Source organism: Lycium barbarum, chromosome 8, assembly GCF_019175385.1.
Source record: "Lycium barbarum isolate Lr01 chromosome 8, ASM1917538v2, whole genome shotgun sequence".
In the NCBI taxonomy this organism is placed as follows: Eukaryota; Viridiplantae; Streptophyta; class Magnoliopsida; order Solanales; family Solanaceae; genus Lycium; species Lycium barbarum.
In genome coordinates, this window is record NC_083344.1 from 119,574,392 (window position 1) to 119,595,169 (window position 20,778).

At 36.5% G+C, this 20,778-nt stretch overlaps 2 protein-coding genes and 1 long non-coding RNA gene across 4 annotated transcripts; 2 read left to right on the plus strand and 1 right to left on the minus strand.

Moving 5' to 3' along the window:
• Positions 1 to 828: 828 nt before the first annotated feature.
• On the plus strand, positions 829 to 1,830 carry LOC132608225 (uncharacterized). The gene is made up of 2 exons (XM_060322287.1): positions 829 to 1,095; positions 1,150 to 1,830. The coding sequence occupies exons 1-2, from the start codon at positions 829 to 831 to the stop codon at positions 1,828 to 1,830; spliced, it is 948 nt and encodes a 315-aa protein (XP_060178270.1).
• A 6,088-nt stretch (positions 1,831 to 7,918) lies between these two features.
• On the plus strand, positions 7,919 to 14,077 carry LOC132606930 (polyadenylate-binding protein 7-like). 2 transcript variants are annotated; one of them, XM_060320611.1, is made up of 10 exons: positions 7,919 to 8,290; positions 9,857 to 9,975; positions 10,073 to 10,266; positions 10,411 to 10,670; positions 10,762 to 10,871; positions 10,955 to 11,144; positions 11,695 to 11,984; positions 12,191 to 12,322; positions 13,147 to 13,350; positions 13,628 to 14,077. In XM_060320611.1, exons 1-10 carry the CDS (start codon positions 8,107 to 8,109, stop codon positions 13,823 to 13,825), a joined length of 1,881 nt encoding a protein of 626 aa, XP_060176594.1. In that variant the 5' UTR covers positions 7,919 to 8,106; the 3' UTR covers positions 13,826 to 14,077. The 2 variants fall into 2 exon arrangements, with proteins under 2 accessions (XP_060176594.1, XP_060176595.1); XM_060320612.1 differs by having other exon boundaries at positions 7,920 to 8,290; positions 10,765 to 10,871.
• A 712-nt stretch (positions 14,078 to 14,789) lies between these two features.
• Positions 14,790 to 15,625, minus strand: LOC132605356 (uncharacterized). The gene is made up of 3 exons (XR_009569156.1): positions 15,313 to 15,625; positions 15,166 to 15,218; positions 14,790 to 15,080 (listed from the first exon to the last, which is right to left on the minus strand). It is a non-coding gene; the product is annotated as an uncharacterized LOC132605356 (long non-coding RNA).
• Between the last annotated feature and the right edge of the window lie 5,153 nt (positions 15,626 to 20,778).

Consider the following 20,778-nt stretch of genomic DNA (forward strand, 5'->3'; position numbering starts at 1 on the left):
TTATCTACAATCCAGACTATTCGAGCTAGGAGTGTAGCCAGTGTATTGATTACGGGTCCGACCGACCTAATAAATTTTGATCCAGATGTATATTTTGTTGGGATTACATGAATTTGGTATTGGGCCCGAGCCCAGTTGTCTGTTTTATTTATGTGTATCAATTTTAGTTTAGGCCCAAATTTTATGTGCTGAGCAATGTAAATTCTGGCCCAAAATATATAAGCGGATTCTTTGTACAGTGATTCAGTTTTTAGTCAATGAAGAAATGAGATGAACTCTCCAGAACCTTTTTCTCTCTCTCTTCATTGTAATGTGGTCAATGAACCCTAGTTATTTTCTTCCGCAAATTCAGATCATTGTTGATTTTAACATGGTATCAGAGCGAGGGATTTGATAGATCTGGGTCAGACCTTTCGATCGATGTTACCCTCGTCTTTCAGTTCGACGATTTTGTTACTATCCTTCTTTCGCGATATGAACTTCTGTTGACGAAGCATTTCTCTTCGTATTTTGAGGCACGATTCGTAGATTTTAGAAGATTCTGTTGTTATTCTTCATTCGCGACATTGATTTTTGTTGAAGGAGCATTCCTGTTCGTCTTTTGAAGTGCAATTCGTAGATTTTACCATTGATTCAAGGCTTTTCTTCTTCGAGTTAAGAGAAGAAGTGCGGTAACCCTAATTTCCCTAATTTTCTGTGTTGATTTTGGTGATTTTGTGACTCTAGAGGTGCGGTAATCGTGGTTTCACCTATAAATTCCACTTCCCTATTAATTTGAGTGATTTGTAATTGTTTTCTGTATATTTGTTTCATTATCATCGAATAAAAATGGTGCACACTAGTAATGATGGTAATAATGCCACGACTTCCGTCCCTGAGTCTACAAGTCCTCTTTTCATCCACTCTTCTGATATTCCTGGTACATGCCTTGTTAGTACTCCATTTTCTGGGTCTGGTTATGGGGGTTGGAAGAGAGGTATGACAATGTCTCTCTCTGCTAAAAATAAGATTGGACTTGTGGACGGTTCATGTCCTAAACCATCTTCCAATGATAATCCGGCTAAGATTCGTCAATGGGATAGAGTCAACAATATGGTAATATCATAGTTGACAAGTTCTATCTCACCAACCATTGCTGAGAGTGTCCAGTACTCAGACACTGCTAAGAGTATATGGAAACAATTGGAGCGTCGATATGGAACTGTAAATAGAACTAAAATATTTGAAATAAAAAAGGAATTGGATTCTATACAGCAGGGTTCTCTTGATATTACTTCCTATTTTAACAAACTTAAAAAGTCTTGGGATGAACTGGGGGCAATGCGTAAGAGTCATGGAAAGGAATGCACTTGTGCTGCTAAATCTGGGATTGAAAAAGATGATGAGGAGAATAAACTTTACCAATTTCTCATGGGTTTGAATGACGTATACGTGGGTGTTAGAAGTAATCTGCTTATGATGCATCCTCTCCCTTCTCTTGATGATGCTTATAATATTCTTCTCCAAGATGAGAACCAACGACAAGTGCACTTCACCCCTATGCTGAATCCTGATTCTGACTCTTTTAATGCAAATCTCAATACTAAACCAAACTTCAACGCTAGATCACCACAGCCTCCCTATCAACCACCTATTCCACCTAGGCAATATAATCAGAAGGTCGACTTCAATATTACTTGTCGGTATTGCAAGAAACCTGGTCATACAATTGATAGGTGCTATAAACTCCATGGTTATCCACAAAACCATAAGTTTTTTAAAGGGAGAAAGGTGGCTGCAAATGTGAGTGGTGATGTTGAGCCTCCAGATCCTCTTCAGAGATGGGGTTAGTTGCCTCATGATGATACTGCTCCTAAAGCTACAACTAGTTCTACTGGTGTTTCAGGAGATATGGGCTCTTCCATACCTGGCCTGTCTCTGAGTCAGTTCTCTTAACTCATGAACCTGCTCCAACAGGCTCAAATCAGTCCTGCTACCCAAACTGATTCTCCACCCAACCTGATGGGCTCTGCTAACTTTGCTGGTAGTGTAGTGTCCTTACCTGTTTATATTAATAATGATTCTCATGCTTGTATGTTGTCTGGTACTAGTAGAGTTGTGTGGATTATAGATAGTGGAGCTACTGACCACATGACCTCTAATAAGGATATTTTATTCAACCTTACCCCTCTCTCTACCCCTTATTTGGTAACCTTGCCTAATGGTTATAAAGCCAAAGTTACATCCATTGGGTCTGTTTCTGTGCATTCCTCCTTGACTCTCCATCATGTTTTATACATTCCTTCTTTTCAGTACAACTTGATCTCTGTGCACAAGTTGATACAACAATATCATCGCATGGTTTTGTTTACTTCTTGTTCATGTCTTCTGATACAGGACCTTTCCATGAGGAAGCTTCTGGATCTTAGTAGACTTGACCAAGGGCTATACAAACTTATTCATGAAAAGCAATGCTCCTCCAAGTCTGTTTTTCTTGTTTCTATTTTTCAAAAGAATGTACAACCATCATGCACTCCCTAACCCATTGTTCCTCCTCCTGTTTTTAATAAGGCTGTAACTCCTATGCATGGTAGTGATCAACACAAGTCTTCTTTACATTCTGTTCCCTTACTTCCTTGTAAAGATGGGCACCATACTAATAAAAATGATGTACTTTGGCACCATAGAATAGGCCACATTCCTTTTACCAAAATGAAAACAATTTCTTCTATATCTGCTGAGTTGTCTTCTAAACAGTCCTTTGTGTGTCCTATTTGCCCATTGGCTAGGCAGGGCATATTGCCTTTTGCTCATAGCACCACAATGTCTAAGTCTTTATTTGAACTCATCCATGTAGATACCTGGGGTCCTTACCACACTCAAACATATTCTGGGGCAAAATATTTTCTTACAATTGTAGATGATCATAGTAGGGCAACCTGGACACATTTGATGCACTCCAAAAGTAATGCTTTTCCTTTATTAAAAGCTTTCATTTCTATGATCAAGAACCATTTTAACCTCTCTGTAAAAACTATTAGGAGTGACAATGCATTAGAAATTGGTATTTCCACCACTGCCTTACAATTTTTCTCAGATAATGGCATTGTACACCAAACTACTTGTTCACACACACCACAACAAAATGGTGTTGTTGAAAGGAAACACAAGCACCTTCTTGAAACTTCCAGATCTTTACTTTTTCAGTCTAAATTACCTACAAAGTTTTGGGGGGATTGCATTTTGACTGCCACTTACTTAATCAATAGGTTCCCTTCCACTGTTCTACAAAATAAAACCCCTTTCCAGGTCCTTTATGGCACATTACCCTCTTATTCTCACTTAAAAACTTTTGGTTGTTTATGCTATGCCACTGTCCCTAAATGTGATAGAACAAAGTTTGATCCGAAATCTGTTCCATGTGTTTTCATTGGTTACCCTTTTGGCAAGAAGGGTTATAAGCTTTATAATCTGTCTGCTAAATCTGTTTTCATTTCTCGAGATGTCACATTTCAAGAGTCCATTTTTCCTTTTCATCTTCCTGATTTTTCCACCACACCCTCTTCTTCACCCACTCATGTTTTTCATGATGACTCATTTCCTGTTGACCCTGTCTCTGCCCCTTCTCCTCCTCTGCTGAGGGTCCTTCTTCCTCTGTCCCTCATTCTTCTGCTATTCCACTTGCTACAGATACCAGGAGAAGTAATAGACAACACTCCCTTCCTTCCCATCTCTTTGATTTTATTGTCCAACTGCCTCCTTCCCTTTCCAGCTCCACTACTACTTCCCTGACTGCTGCTCAGTCCGCTGCAACTGAGCCTCATTCTTATACTCAGGCTGCTGCCAGCATTGCCTGGCAAGAGGCTATGAGGAATGAATTTGAGGCATTGGAATTAAATCAGACTTGGACTATTGTTGAATTACCTAAAGGCAAAAAGCCCATTGGATGTAAGTGGGTTTATAAAATTAAATACAAAGCTGATGGTAGTGTATAAAGGTATAAGGCTATGTTGGTTATTAGGGGTGATACACAAGTTGAGGGCATTGATTTCCATGAGACCTTCTCCCCTGTTGTTAAAATGTGCATTGTTCGGTGTTTAGTTGCCTTTGCTGTAAAACAGGGATGCTCCTTATTCCAACTAGATGTTAATAACTCTTTTCTCCGTGGCGATTTGGATGAGGAGGTTTACATGAAACTCCCTCAAGGGCTCTCGGTTTCTACTTCCTCACAGTCCACTTCTCCCCTTGTGTGTAAACTACAAAAGTCTCTTTATGGGCTTCAACAAGCTTCAAGACAATGGTATGCCAAACTATCTCATGCTCTTTGCTCTAGGGGTTACACTCACTCATTGAATGATTATTCCCTCTTTATTAAGAAATCTGACTCCTCTGTTGTGTTTCTTGCGGTCTATGTGGACGATATTATACCTCACTGTGATGATCCCGCTGAAATTAATGCTCTTAAGCTGTTTTTAGAAGACCAATTCAAGATTAAGGATTTAGGTTTCCTTAATTATTTTCTGGGCATTGAGATCCTGTATGTTTCACATGGTGTTTTGTTACATCAAAAGAAATTTATTTCAGATTTACTGGTTGAATTTGGGTGTTCTGATGTGTCACCCGTGGCCTCTCCTCTTGAGTTGTGTGTTAAGCTCAAATCAGACCATGGAGAATTGTTGCCTAATCCTGAATCTTATCGGAGCTTAGTTGGTAAATTGAACTTTCTCACTCACACCCGGCCTGATTTGTGTTTTGCTGTTCAACACCTTAGCCAGTTCCTTAAATGTCCTCGGGTTCCCCACATGGATGTTGCATTGCATATACTGAGATATTTACGTGGTACTTCTGACGTTGGTATTTTCCTGAATAATGCTCCTGATTTTTCTATCCGAAGTTACTGCGACAGTGATTGGGCCTCCTGTCCCGACTCTCGTCGTTCTGTTTCTGGTTTCTGCATTTCTTTGGGGGGTAGCCTGATTAGTTGGAAGTCCAAAAAGCAGTCGGTTGTATCCCTATCTTCGGCCGAAGCAGAATATCGTGCTATGAGTAAAGTGGTGGCTGAATTGGTTTGGTTAGTTCGCTTGTTAGCAGATTTTGGGCTTTGTTTGTCCTCCCCTGACCTTATATTCTGTGACAATTTGGCTGCTCTCCATATTGCCAAAATTCCAGTATTTCATGAGCGAACGAAGCATATTGAGGTTGACTGTCATTTTATCCGCAGTAAATTGGTTGATGTTTTTATTTCTCTTCACCATATTTCCACTAGTTCTCAATTGGCTGACGTGTTTACCAAGTGTTTAACAGGTGGCCAGTATCGTTTCTTACTTGGCAAGTTGGATGTGCTATCACCCTCTAACTTGAGGGGGGATGTTGGGATTACATGAATTTGGTATTGGGCCCGAGCCCAGTTGTCTGTTTTATTTATGTGTATCAGTTTTAGTTTAGGCCCAAATTTTATGTACTCAGCAATGTAAATTTTGGCCCAAAATATATAAGCGGATTCTTTTACAGTGATTCAGTTTTTAGTCAATGAAGAAATGAGATGAACTCTCCAGAACCTTTTTCTCTCTCTCTCTTCGTTGTAATGTGGTCAATGAACCCTAGTTATTTTCTTCCGCAAATTCAGATCATTGTTGATTTTAACATATTTGTCTAAGGATTCTCATTGACTATGTACAAATTATTAATCTAAAACCCTGTAACTTAAAAAAACTAGAATCTCTATCCCATAAACTTTAAATCTCGGCTCCTCCTATGAATTCCCAGCTTGTAAAAATAATACATTACTTATGTATTGTTCTCCCTCAAAAACTTAAATTTGGTAGTTCATTTGCTCTTTGGACCCCACATCCTAGGTAGGGTGGGTTTTGCCGGGGGGGTGGGGGGTTAGTTGGGTGTGTCCGTTGAAAGGGGCGGGACATAAGCTTAAGTTTCTGGTTATGAAAAAATATTGGCCGATTGATTAAAAAGTCATTACCCTTTTGAGTATTTGAGGTTTGAAGCAGTCTTTTTAGGTGTAATTTGTAGGGTCCAAATTATCAATCCTTTTCACAACCTCAAAGTTACCCACTTTTTTCTCTCTCTTCCTCACGTGTCTATTATTTCTTCAAGTAACTTCAACCGTGCGTGACACCTACGCGATAAGATCATCTTTAATTCATCATTCACTTTTATGGATTTGTTTACTTCTTAAATTAATTTGTTTTCATCTTTGTGTTCCTTCTACCAAACAAACTTCACAAAGTCAAAGTTACATATGCAAAAGAGGAAAAAAATATTTAAGTCATTTTGCCTTTTGATGGATGGTGGAATGCATAATAAATTGAAGTGTAGATTTTATAAAATCTTAAAAGGATCATTTGTATAATAGTCCTTCAAGGTTTTTTTAAAAAGACATAAGTATAAAACTATATGTACCAAATAATAAACATATTTTTAAAAATTAACATTTAGTCCCCCGTACCAATTATGTGGTACAGTTCGTACTCTCAAGAACCAAAATTTTGAATTTTGATCGTAAATTCTGACATAAAATCTTGAAGTTTTTCAAAATTCAATTTAGATATTCGAAAACTACGTAAAATACTATAAGTCACAATAATTGACAATTCATATTTAAAAGGCGTATGATAATATCACGGTTAAAGAAAAACTCGTTTGACTCTTGAAATTCGAAAGATGTCATATATATAGGGTCCGAGAGAGTACAGGATATTAAATTATTCATGTAATAAATAAAGCATCCCCCGAAATTAACTTGTTCAACACGTAATTAATTTATATAATTTTTCATTTTTTTTATAATAAATGTGCAACTCATGTATGTACCCGCTCATGCACAAAATTAAACAACGACATATTGGAAAACTAGGTTACATGCAGGTAAAATTAATAAAATTGTATACATATAATAATGTACAAGCACTTCACGTGAATTTAACTAATGCGTTGTTAAAGTTAAGTTAGTGAAGATTTACGAAGAATTTCCACTAAATTGCTTTAGAATTTTCCAGATTTTGTAATTATCATGTAGTAAATGGAGCATACCCCGAAATAATTTGTTCTACACGTAATTAATCTGTATGATTTCGCGTTTGTTTATAGTAAATATGACTCTCTTGTGAGTAACCGTTCATGCACAAAAATAATGACGTGCTGAAAATCTAGGTTACGTAAAGATAAAATCAATAAAATTGTATACACATACATGTTTGCAATAACATAAATTCATTTTACGTGAATTAATTAATATTAAAGTTACATTAATGAAGATTTACGAAGATTTTCCACTAAATTTCTTTAGAGTTTATTAGGCTTTTTGATTACCAACTTACCAAGAATTTCTCATATTTTATATTACCAACTTACCAATAATTGGTCAAATGTATATAATCCATATAGATTTTAGTTAGTTATTTCTAGATTTTAAGTACCATTTAATTAAATAAAAAGTTAGGAAACCTAATTATGTCAAACTATTACCCCTTAATTTTTTTAAAGTATAATAAACGTAAAACATTAACGTTAATACGGGTTATGCGTTAACAAAAACACGCAATATTCACAATTAATAACAAATAAACTTACATGTATCAAATATACCACTTTACATCTAACATTAAATTTTCTACAAACTAAAAATAATGATCTCAAGCAAGAGAGCAATGCTAGATGAATTACAAGGAAGAAAAACTTATAATTATTAGTATTCCTAGTAGTGTAAAATGGGACTAAAACTAGTATTGCTCAAATCCACAGAATTGGTTAAAGCAACGGGAAGTTCAGTAAACGCGCCAGTTACGCGCGTTTAAACACCTACTTCCTTCTTCTTCAAAGCAGTGTTTGGTTAGTATATCCAAAAAAGGAAAAATTCCATGCAAAATTCCTTCATAACCCACACACTCTTCACTTATTAGCTCATAATAATCACACTCTTTTCATACTAAAAGATTTCCCTAATTTTTCCTTAATTGCCCCTATTAATTACCTTCCCATCTACAATTAAAACCCATTCCTTTATAAGCACAAAAAAAACATCACCACTTCTCACTCACTCTCTGTCTAATTTCAATTGAAACGCCTTTTTATATTATTTTTTTTAATTAAGAGTGTGTGTGTGTGTGTTTAATGGCGGTTGTACCACCTCCGTCATCGTTGTACGTTGGTGATCTTCATCAGGATGTTACAGACGGACAATTATTTGATGCATTTTCAGAGTTTAAAAGCCTAGCTTCTGTTAGAATCTGCCGTGATTCATCTACTGGACGTTCACTCTGTTACGGCTACGTTAACTTTGTTTCTCCACAGGACGGTATATATTTATATATATAATTCTCTCTCTCTCTCTCTCTATATATATATATATATATGTGTGTGTGTGTGTGTGTTTCTGTTTTTGTTTTTTGTTTTTTGATGTGTATCTGCATTGATTGTTTAGGTTATGTGGTTATATGTCATGTTTGTATCGATTTTGAAATGCTGCTTTGTTTGATCGGTTTTTAATTTGAATTCATTTGATTGATCAATCGATAAGTGAATAGACTCTACATACAAGGTCTTTTTTTTTTTTTTGGCTATGTATCTGCATTGATTGATAGGTTATGTGGTTGTATATTTCTTGTTTATATCGATTTAGAAATGCTGCTTTGTTTGATCGGTTTTTGAATTCATTTTATTTTGATTTTTGATTTGCATGAGTCGAATTTTGATCAGGATTTCGGTTTTTTATTTTTTTATTTTATATTAATTGATAATTGAATCAACTCTGATATACAAGTTCTTTTGTCATGATTTATCAATCGATATTCCTTTTTTTTTTTTTTTAACATTAATCGATAGCTGAGAAGACTTTGATATACAAGTTTTGTGTGATATTTGATCAATCGGTAACAATGTAGACTTCGATATACAAGTTTTATGTCATGATTGATCAATCAATAACTTTATAGACTTTGATATACAATTTTTGTGTTTTGATTGATCAATCGATAAATTTATAGACTTTGATATACAAGTTTTGTGTTATGGTTGATCAATCGATAACAATGTAGACTTCGATATACAAGTTTTATGTCTTGATTGATCAATGGATGACTGAATAGATTCTATATACAAGCTTTTTTTTGTCACGATTGATCAAATTGGTAACTGAATAGACTCTGATATACAAGTCTTTGTCATGATTGATCAATCAATAACTGAATAGACTCTGATATACAAGTTTTGTGTCATGACTGATGGACAAAATATACAATTTTTGTGATTTTTAGCTGTTATTTAAATAAATGTATCAATAGAATAAATCCGACTGTCTGAAAGTGAGGAAAAGATAGACATTGGATGGTCTTAGTGATTCCAAATCTAAGTCCTGTTAATAATTTTTGAGTAATTGCTTTTGTCATCTAATTGCTTTGTCCTTTTTGGAAAGTTGAGAGACTCTATCAACACAAACTTCATCAACTGTAGTTTAGTTGCTTTTATGGGCTAACAGTCCGTATCATTTATAAAATGTTGTGGATAAGTGGATATGATCTGACCTGCGATTTTGAAGTCCAAGCATGAGCTAACCTTTTGTGATTGTGTTCAATGTGCTATTTAAGTTTTCTCACTGATGGCTGATTATCATTGTTGTTTTTTCCTGCCATTTGATATCTGCTCAGGAACTTCGTTGTGCTTAGTATTTATAACACTTCCATTTAAGCATTTATAACACTTCCATTTATTGGACCAACAATATTTTAGGGACAACGATAATGCTGTTTAATTAGTTTTGTCTTGTATGAAATTTTGTTGTATATGATTGACCTTTTTTGGAAATACTGCATGGATTGACTTTTGACTTGGAAGGCTTCTTGTTTTTTCTGAAAAATATGAGCAGCTATACGCGCTATTGAGGTGAAAAATAACTCCATTCTCAATGGGAAAGTTATGAGGGTTAGTTGGTCTCTGCGTGACCCTGATGCGAGACGTAGTGGAAAAGGAAACGTTTTCATCAAGGTATCATTGTCCTTTGACTGAGTGAATAGTATTCAATTGATTTGATATCTTAACAGGTTCTCTATTTTGATTTGTACATCCAATTGTAATATTACAGAATTTAAGTGATACAGTTGACAACCTGAAGCTTCAAGAAATGTTTCAAAAGTTTGGAAATATCTTATCTTGTAAAGTTGTCACTTCTGAGGATGGAAAGAGTAAAGGATATGGCTTTGTTCAGTTTGGGTCGGAGGAGTCCGCGAGTGCTGCTATTGAGAAGCTTAATGGGACCATGGTTGTAGACAAGCAGATGTATGACCATTTCCATATTCGTTGCAATCATCTAGCTTTCCATATTGCAATTATGATGACCTTAGATGAATCAATTATTTTTATGCTTGCCCGCTTCTTATCTTAGTCTATGTATTTATATATCTTGTAACATTGATGGCATAGGTATGTTGGTAAGTTTGTCAAAAAGACTGACCGGATTTTGCCCAATCCTGATGCTAAATATACAAATTTGTACTTCAAGAACCTGGACCTTGACATCTCAGAAGAGCATCTTAGAGAAAAGTTCTCTGGGTTTGGGAAGATTATTAGCTTGGTCATTTCAAAAGATGAGAATGGAGGTTCAAAAGGTTTTGGATTTGTGAACTTTGACGATCCTGATGATGCTAGGAAAGCAATGGAAGCTATGAACGGATCATCAGTTGGTAAGTCATGGCTTTGTGATGCTGTTGTATTCTCAAATGTGACTGAAGCCATGCCATTTATAATTTTGTGTGGTGACATGTATTCATTAAGTAGGCTCCAAGACCCTGTATGTAGCCAGAGCACAAAAGAAAGCAGAGCGCGAACAACTTCTGAAGCGCCTGTTTGAGGAGAGAAGGAAAGAACAAATAATGAAATACCAGGTACTTATTCTCATTTCATAATAACAAAAACAGAAATAATTATTTATGATCTATTTATGAAAATACTTGAATTATCATTTCAGGGTTCAAATGTGTATGTCAAGAATATTGATGATGATGTCTCTGATAATGAGCTGCGCGAACTGTTTGGCCAATGCGGCACAATTACTTCTGTGAAAATTATGCAAGATGAGAAAGGTGTGAGTAAGGGTTTTGGATTTGTATGCTTTTCCACAGCAGAGGAGGCCTATAAAGCCGTGAGCGCTTTTCACGGTGAGACTTAAATCTTTTAATATGCTCCAGATCACAGTGAATAACTAGGCGCTGAATTTGAATTCATACGAGGTAGCATGCACCATAAATTCTGATGTCACATGCTTCAATCTTTTATTTCTTCCCTGTGATTTTTATGAGCACCAATAGAATTCAGGAATATATGTTTATTGATAGAGGAGTCAGGCCAGGCCTGCGTATACTATTGGTCAAAATATATGTTTATGTTTTTATATCACCCCATGCTTGCATCAGTACAGTTGTCACCCAATAAAGGTGCTTCAATTTTGGAAAGTCTATTTTCTTGTGTGTTTCCTCTTTCGCATTCTTCACCTACTCTTCAATGTACAGACAATTTCCATTCTTGAATTGAGTGATTTAAATGTCATATGATTAAATAGGTGTCATGATCTTTTAGTATCCAATTCGTCATTAAGTGATTACACTGTATGATATGCTAGTGTTGTAGAACTATGCCCTCAAAGTTCTCAATAGTTGAGAGTTACAGGTCCTGTTATATGAGCTTTATTGTTTGTAATATGTTTCACAGGACTTATGTTGCACCGAAAGCCGTTATATGTGGCTATTGCTCAAAGGAAAGAGGAAAGACAGGCCCAACTACAACTATATTATGCACAACGGATTGCCGGGCTAACAGGACCTTCAGCTATGTTTCCTGGTGCATATCCTCCTCTTTACTACCCAACCCCTGGTGTTGTTCCTCAGTTGCCAACACGACCTGGGATGATGTATCAGGCTCTCGGTATGAGGCCAGGTTGGGGCACTAATGGGTTCACAAACACCGCCAGACCTGCCTTTCAACCTTCTCCAGTTCCCATGGTTAGTCCTTGTAAACAGTCACAGCACTTGGCATCTGTACTTTCTCCACTTCTTGAATTTTTTTATTTTTTTTATGGTCGATTGGGTTCATAATTGAATGCACATATATTTATCGTGTTAGCAGCACTACCCATGTTAAACTGAATTGACATGCTATAGTTTGGACTTGTCACGAAGAAAGTTACAGCTTGCATCTTATTTTTCAGATCCCTAATGCTTCTCGACAGCACCGGCAGAACAGGGGAAGGATGAATGGGCATATGCCAGCTTCAAACGTGACCAATGCGCAGCAATCAGGTCAATCAGCAGTGTCATCGAAAGAATCTACCAATTTTCAGGTGGTTGAACCTCCTTATCTATTTTACATAAATTGAAATCTTTGATATCCAAATATTAGTGAATTGGTTATACAACAGAGGTTTTCAAAAGTTCCATCTTAGAATTATTACGTTGAAATTGTTTTATCATCAAAAGTTTGACATTTGAAGCTTCCATAAATTATGAGCTTGCATTTAGGTGGAAAGGGATCAGTTATGTTTAAATTCATAGTTCAGGTGGAGAATTTATTTCTTCAAAGAAGCATAAAGATATTCCATTCTCAATTTTGTGTAGCTATTCATGATTTTTGGTGTTGATAGTATAGTTTTTTACAAAAGCTTTGAACACTTTGTATAGCCCTTGCACTCACTGGTCTGGATTATCATTAACTTTGTTGTCCTCTAGTCTTAGGCATGATGTGGCGATAGGTCGTTTTGTTTAAGACAGTTAAGCTGGGGGTTTGCTATGAATCCTCCTTTCTCCTGTTGGAGTGAAGAGGGCATCTGCATGAGATAGCTGCGTGTTAATATCTTCTATTATCGATTAGAATTCTTTCGTCTAGTAAATTGATACTTATATTTCCTTTTATAATCACTTAAAAAACCTTATACTACATTTAAAAAGATAAGAGCTGGTGTTGCCGTTTATAATTTTGGAGAACTTTGTTTTAAACTTTAAAGATAAGGGGCTTAAACTTTAGTTGTGAACATATAAGCTACAAACTCCTACTGTTATTGAATAGCTTAACCTAGTAAGAATTATTCGAAAAAATTGTAAAGTATTTGCTTGATTGGTGGCCGGCATAAGTATCACTAAATACTCCCGAAATTTTGCATGCTTGTAGCGTGGTGGGCCAGTCAAATATGTGCCCAATGGTCGCGCTCGTGACATGACCAAAGGATCTTTTGCATCAAATGCTGGTTCCGCCACTGTTGGATCAGCTGCTGAAGGATCTGAAATGCTGAGTACCTTGCTTGCTGCTGCTGCTCCTGAGCAGCAGAAACAGATACTTGGAGAGCACCTTTATCCTCTTGTCAGTCAACATAAGGTGAATTTCTTTCTTGTATAATAGCTACTCTCTGTATTGCTGATATGCCAAATAATTTTAAGAGTGCTGCTAGTTTATTGGTTCTTTTAACCAGAACCAATAGATTGGAGTAACACTTAAATCCATCACAAACTAATCTCTTAGTTTGGTGATCTGTCAAGAAGCTCCTTGAAGCTGTATAGTCTTATACTCTTGTTTCTTATTTACAACCAGTCTAACCTTAGTTAGTGGTCTTAGCAAAGCCATCTTAATAACTGAAGTTACATGGTTTCTGCAGCCCGAGCTTGCTGCGAAGATAACTGGAATGCTCTTGGAGATGGACAACGCTGAGCTACTATTATTGTTGGAGTCACCAGAATCTCTGGTGACCAAGGTGGAGGAAGCTGTTGAGGTGCTCAAGCTCTCTAAGGCTAAAGTTTCCAGCCAAGAGTCGCATCACCCAAGTTTTCTTTCTGCAGAAGTAGCGGTCAACTGAGCAATGCTGCTGTGATGTTTTTATCTTTAGTGAAGATAGAGGTTTCGTGGAGGTTTAGTTAAGTTAGGTAATAGAGTAACCTGGGTTGCTATACGGCGACCCTCGTCTCCTTGTCTGCATGGAGATTCACATTTCTGCTTTATCGCAGAATAGACTATCTCTATTTACCTTCATTATGATGGATTTACTAGAGTCCTTATATGACTTTATATTATACTCCTAAGTTTTAATGCAGACCTTTTAAAAACTTTATGATGAAGTGTTTTTTTAATTTTGTCTTAAATATCTTCTCTAGATGAATTTTGGGAATGCAGCTACTTTAGTTTGTCTAGAAGCCGGTGAACTGTCATATTTTCATGGTAGAAAATCTGGTGGAAGTAGTCATACTACTTCATTTCCTTTGCTGAAATACTTCAATAGAAGTCTAGATTACTCATTGCTACAGGCAGTGGTAAGAATCCAACATTTCGAATTTGAGATGGCGCTAAAAACATGTTCTCGAAAGTTACTTTTTTCTGCCATAATTTTCTTACTTCAACAAATATCGAATCAAAACACAAGCTTATATATATATGGGAGGGTGTTGGTTAGATAGATAAATACTTATTAATGACTATTTGCATTGAATCAAGTAACGCATTTGGTTACTAATCTTTTAGCTGGTTTACTCTTTGCCACTACAAGAAAATAGAGATACGACGACATTATATAAATGTCATATTAAGCTGTTTAAATGTCATAAATTTGTTTATCGACATTCAATTTACATTTCATCAAATGTTGTATATTTGGAAAGTAATATTAATTGAAATGTTAAAAAATTTAATGTGACTTTTGCAATTTTTTTAAAAATTTCACATTAATGTTTTTGACTTTCTTGTAAATCTGGATACGACATTTCTTAAATGTCATAAAGTTTATTGATATTGACCAAAATTGTCAGCCTTTACGAGCGTGAAATATAACCGCTTTTTAATACCGTAACCAAAGAACAAAGTAATAATATACAAGTATTGTGAACAAATTAAATAATGTCAAATTAAACGATTTGTTCTCTCCCAAGTAAAATTTAAACCTAACTAAATCATAAACGACAATAGTTTCAACATCTAACTACATCGAGATCACTCCTAATTCGAATTCTTCTAGAATAAGTTCGGCAACAAAGCACTATATGAGTGATCTCGATGTGAAACCACTCTACGCAAGTCAAGTATGTTGTTGTCAATAATTACTCTCAATCCCTTCAAAAATGCTGCAGACGAAGTTCACATAAAAAATAATTATATATAATATAATAAAGAAAAAAAGTGTCTTGTAATTTTCTTGAACTTACCCACCTTGTTTTCATTGTGTCAACTCCACTATCTTCAATCTTCTTGATCATTTTAACCTGAGAAAAAATATTAGAAAAGATTATGACCAAATAAAATTAGGAAAAAAGATTAAAGAATCAAGAAAATCTTGAGGTTTAACCAAATTATTACCACAGGATGCCCGCGTATCGAGAACAACAAGGCATTTCTACAGCAATTGTGAAGCAAAAGACACAACAAATGTACATGAGAAAGATCTAGATAACATAGCATTTAACAGGTATATGATACCAATATCAACTAATTTGACAAATAATGAAAGTATTAAATTTTATTAGAAACATGCCATAATGGAGTTTACTAATATAATCGATTGTTTGATCAAAATACTAGGATTTTTCCGGGCAATGACAGATAGAGAATTGCAGTGGTAAAAACTGAAGGTAAAGGAATTTAGAAACGCAGCGGAAAAAAAAAAAAGAAGGTGGGGGGTGGTTGGGCTTTGAAGAGGAATATTTGAAATTTGGAGTTGGCTTGGCCAATTTCATTCCTGTCTTGTTTTTTATAATCTCTACATTTCTTGTTTTGCTTTATTTATTTACTTTTTATATACAAGCACTATAAGTGCAAATAAATGTAGTAACAATTATGGCTAAAAGGGGCCAATTATAATTACCTGTATAGAAGACCAAAAAATTATAATTATGAACGTTACATTAGATATATAGAATAGAACAATAAACTATTTTCATGAAAATAAATGATATTCTGATATGTTTGTCAAAAAATAATTAAAGTATTTAGCAAGAAAGATTAAGTCTACTAATTTATCGATGACTGTAATTCCACAGCTATTTAAACTATAACTAAAACTCACATGTAATACGTTTTTTTGATATTGAATTATGATATTGTTAGTCTTTGTGCTCCTATTTTAGTTATATTAAATTCGTAACTGTTAAAGTTAATTAGATTTATGATAATTTTTAAGTTATTAAAATTGTAATAGATCATAACATTAATGACATTTTTTCTAATTTAAATTGAAGCTAAATCATTATTTAAAAATAATTAATATGCTTTACATATTATCCGCAGTTATGTTATACTAATACTAGTTACTTTTAAAATATTGAAATATTCATTTTTTTTTTCTTATTGGCTGAAATGTTCAATATATAGTCCTTCTATTATAATTGTATATTCAAATATTCACTAATATTTATGCATCCAATAAGTTTGCTTAAGAGTTAAATATTGTAACAACCCTCCCGGTCGTTATGGAAAATCTACGATCACTCTACCAAATAGAACCCTTCCAAGGGCAGAGAGAGCTAATGGAAAGTCAAATGTAGAAGTCTAAGAACTAAAAATTTGGCTTGTTTGTGATTATTGTTTTGTGGTGTCGAGTTCATTTGGGGGGGGGGGGGGGGGGGGACGCAGGAAATTAGACCTCCGTTGGAAATTTTGAGGCCACAGGTGAGTCCATATGGTATTTTTACATTAATGTGCATGTTTTGTTTGTGTTTGTGAGGCCTCGGATGAAGTGTTGTGTGGTTGAGTGAAAAACTGGTGAAATTAGCGAGAGCTTACTGGCTCAGCGGCACCCCTGCGGTGGGATCACTGTAGCGGCAGATCTTTCGCCGCCACGGCCAAGCGGGAATTAGGGTGTCCGCTATGGCGAACACTAGACTGTTGTAGTGCTTGCGCTATAGCGGGACCAGGCTCGCCACAGCGGAGGAAATCATTTTGTTAGGTCCGCTACAGCGGCCACTGATAATGTCCAAATACACTCCTCAAAGAGAAAGTGTACATGGTTTTATGCAATATATTTTACCCAACTATGAGTCGGGGTCGATCCCACAGGGAATACAATGAAGAAATATACTCGATAATTGTAACACCCGACTATTAGTCTATATTTCAAGAGGAAAGGAAATATAATAAAAGTTTGATTGTTGTTTGTTCATTAAAACTGAGAATGTTTATAAGATGTAAATAATTGATAAATGGGACTAAGGTTGTGGTTCCAATGGAGAGTACTGCGTTTGGGTATCAATTCAACTTATTTATATGCCTAGGTGCACTAAGCCAAGAGTCACGCGATTCTTGCCAAAAGTTTTCCAACTAAATCAGCAAATTTCATCCTAAGCTTTTCCAAGCCCTAGGATGTTTACAAGAGAGCACCCATGTAGCCTCAACTAGCTTTCCTATTCCTAGGTCAAGCTATTAGATGGATTTAATGACCCACATTGTTGCTATTAACTCTTTTCCTAACCTCTACTTTCTTTTCCAAGCAAAGTAATGGTATTAAGGCACAAGTAATGTTGTACACCATCACAAGACATTGATGCTTGAAGAGTTAATAGAAAACACCATTAGCATATAAATATAGTATGAATATGAAACCCAATCACATAACTAACACATTGGATCCCACAACCTTAGCTGAAAGATTAGCTACTAATATTCATTACAAGTAAATCAATCAAGTAAAATGTATTCATAAATCTTACAAAAGTGTTGGATGAAAAAGGTGACAAAGCCAAAAGAAATCTCTTAAATGCTTCAACAACCAACAGTAAATGACTCCACAAGAGTCTATGCCAAAAACTGCAGGATAAAATAAACCAAAACCCTAGCAAACCTATTTATAGCATGTCCAAAACGGGAACAATTTCCAGACGAAAATGCCCCTGCGCATAGGGTGCGATTCGCACATAGTGTCGCATGTTCAACCCGCGAATCGCATGTTTCACCAGACCATCGCAAGTGTCGCATCTTCAGTTATTTGTTGAGCAGCATCCGTGACACCAGACGCGATTCGCATGTTACACCTGCGACTCACAGGTGGTGTCGCATGTGGTGTCACATGTGGTGTCTTATTTGGTCCTCTCTGTCAACAGGTGCTGCACCACCTGCGACTCGCATGTGGTACCTGCGATTCGCAGGTGGTGCCATTGTTCAGTTCTGCTGGATTTTTGATTCATTTTACTTCATTTTGCTTCAAATTGCTTCAAGTTGCTTCCGGCACATGTTATTCTACAAATTGACACAAAAACACGAGAAACGACTTCAAAAGCACTTGGGGATTTACAAAAGACTAAGTAATTGGCGTCGAATGAGCCGTAATTTCACGACTCATCAACACCCCCAAACTTAAACTTTTGCTTGTCCTCAAGCATTTAAAACAGAACTACCATATATGCCAATTGCTAAGTACTATAATGATGTTCGCGATCAGCCAAAACATAATTGTTCAAAATACGAGTTCCCCTCCCTCTTGTTGCGAGACATGGTGCCTTTCCTCAATAGGCGAGCATTAACCAACTAATGCACTTGATGATACAATGTTATTCTATCTTTAAAAGAAACAGCTTCAAATGAGGCGTTATGAAGTAATTCTCTCATTGAGCCTAGTAATCCACATGCCCTCACAATAAGACCAAAGAAAGTCCCACACACACATATTCATGAATAGCAACTGGGACAAAACATGAGTAAGGAGAGAACCACTCACACTCAGAAAAGAAAATGTACAAGTACAAAAAATGTGGTGCCGTAAGCTTGCCCTTTAAGTATTTCTCCACTAATATAAACACACTTTGTTCAAAATCAATTAGGACTTGCGGGTCATAGTTTAGGTTCGGGGTTAAGGTAGGGTGAAATTTGGGTAAGAGTGACTTGACGTCTCCCTAAGCATTTTCGAATACGCTTCCTTCACCTAATCCATTCCTTCTTCAGCATTTAAGCATTATCTGCCAATTCGTGCCTCCTATTGACAATATCATTATTATTATTATTATTATTATTATTATTATTATTATTATTATTATTATTATTATTATTATTATTATTATTATTATTATTATTATTATTATTATTAGTTTTCCATTTATTTCTTACATCACAACCATTATTCACACCTTTCTCTACACAAATATCTACATATACATTTTTTTTTAGCTACCACCCCCAAACTTAAGCGCTTAGCCAATTGTAGCGTATTCCATTTGCTTAGGGAGATAGGATGCAAAAAGGTGGTTAAACAAGGGCAAAAGGAATAGGGCCTGTTACAAGGTTGTAATGAAAAAGAAAAACAAAGTTACGGCTCAAAAATGGGTTAACTAGGATATTAATGCAATGGGTAGGAATTTTTAGGTTTAGTGGCGGTCCAAAGAGAACCTAATATCCTTTTTCAAACAAGTGTAGTTTAGTATTTCGCCTTGAGACACTTTCCGGGCAAGTTCTAGATCACAATTATGCACAAGACTAGAACAATAACCTTTCACACACATGGCACATGGATTACTTTGCTATCTTCTAACTACTTCTCAACCCATCATTCTAGACTTGCAAAACATTTGTGTGTCACCAAATGAGTCATGTTAGTGTTGCTCCTCCCCTCTGAGTACAAATGCAAGAATTTTTGGGAGGGGTGTGGTCAAAATACGATGGAAAAACAAAATAAGAAAAATTTATAAATTTAAAAACCGATCAACCATCACTATTATACTTGGCAATGACAAACTACAAGTGCACAAACTTAAACATGAGCTATCTTAAAACAATAAAAACAAACATATGCAGCGTGAGCTATCCTACCCCCAACAAAAGGAATATGCAGTGTCCTCAATGCATCAAAATATAGTACAAGGGATGAGTAACTCACGATGGACGCATCATGCGTCCGATGGCGACTGATCAGCAGGGAGGACCTCCAATGGAGGTACGATCAATGGGAGCGGTGTAGCATCACCCTCCTGCCCGGGTGTCAGTATCTCAGGCCCCACAGACGGGGGAAATGGTGTGTCAGCTGGAGGAGCGGTGGATGAACTGGCCTCACCCGCCCTCGGGGGTCGAGATGCCCCCCTGGATTTCCTACTTGCCTCTAAGGACTGCTGCATCGCCACATATGTGTCAATCTCATCATCAGTGATACCAGCAGCCCGGTCGGAAGTACGTGCCTCCTCAACAGCTGGGTCAACCTCCAGCTCCTCATCAAACTCTTCATCACTTTCTTTCTTCTCTTCTTCCTCTTCTTCCACAGTGTCTTCTTCCTCTCCAGTTGACTCCACCACCCCTTTTCCCGAAGGCATAGCAGGCGCTGTGGGCCCAGTGGAGAATAAGGAGGCACCGGAAGGTAGAATGGGTGCACTGAGCTCAATGTCGGGGACCTGTAATACTCGAATGTCCTTCTTGACCTTAGCTAGGTTCGCCCGAATGGGCGAAAGGCCGCCTACACTGCCCCCCTCAATCTGCTCCAACCGACGATCAATGCGGCGAACATGCTCCTTAATTTTGTCCTTATTGAATTTTCTTATAATAACAGCTACCATTCTAGCATTCAGATGGCACCGTATGAGGCTCTATATGGCAGGAAGTGCAGATCACCTATAGGCTGGTTTGATGTTGGTGAGACTAAGTTGATAGGCCCAGATATGGTTCAACAGGCTGTTGATAAGGTGAAGCTTATTCAGGAGAGATTACTGGCAACCCAAAGTCGACAGAAATCATATGCAGATAATCGGCGTCGACACTTGGAATTTCAGGTTGGTGATTGGGTATTCTTAAAGGTGTCACCCATGAAGGGTGTTATGAGATTCGGCAATAAAGGGAAGTTGAGCCTGAGATACA

Coding starts and splice junctions, on each gene's coding strand:
- LOC132608225 (XM_060322287.1), top strand. CDS start 829: ATGGTGCACACTAGTAATGATGGTAATAATGCCACGACTTCCGTCCCT. Junction 1,096..1,149: donor GGGATAGAGTCAACAATATG/GTAATATCATAG, acceptor GAGAGTGTCCAG/TACTCAGACACTGCTAAGAG.
- LOC132606930 (XM_060320611.1), top strand. CDS start 8,107: ATGGCGGTTGTACCACCTCCGTCATCGTTGTACGTTGGTGATCTTCAT. Junction 10,671..10,761: donor TATGAACGGATCATCAGTTG/GTAAGTCATGGC, acceptor GTATTCATTAAG/TAGGCTCCAAGACCCTGTAT. Junction 13,351..13,627: donor CTCTTGTCAGTCAACATAAG/GTGAATTTCTTT, acceptor TGGTTTCTGCAG/CCCGAGCTTGCTGCGAAGAT.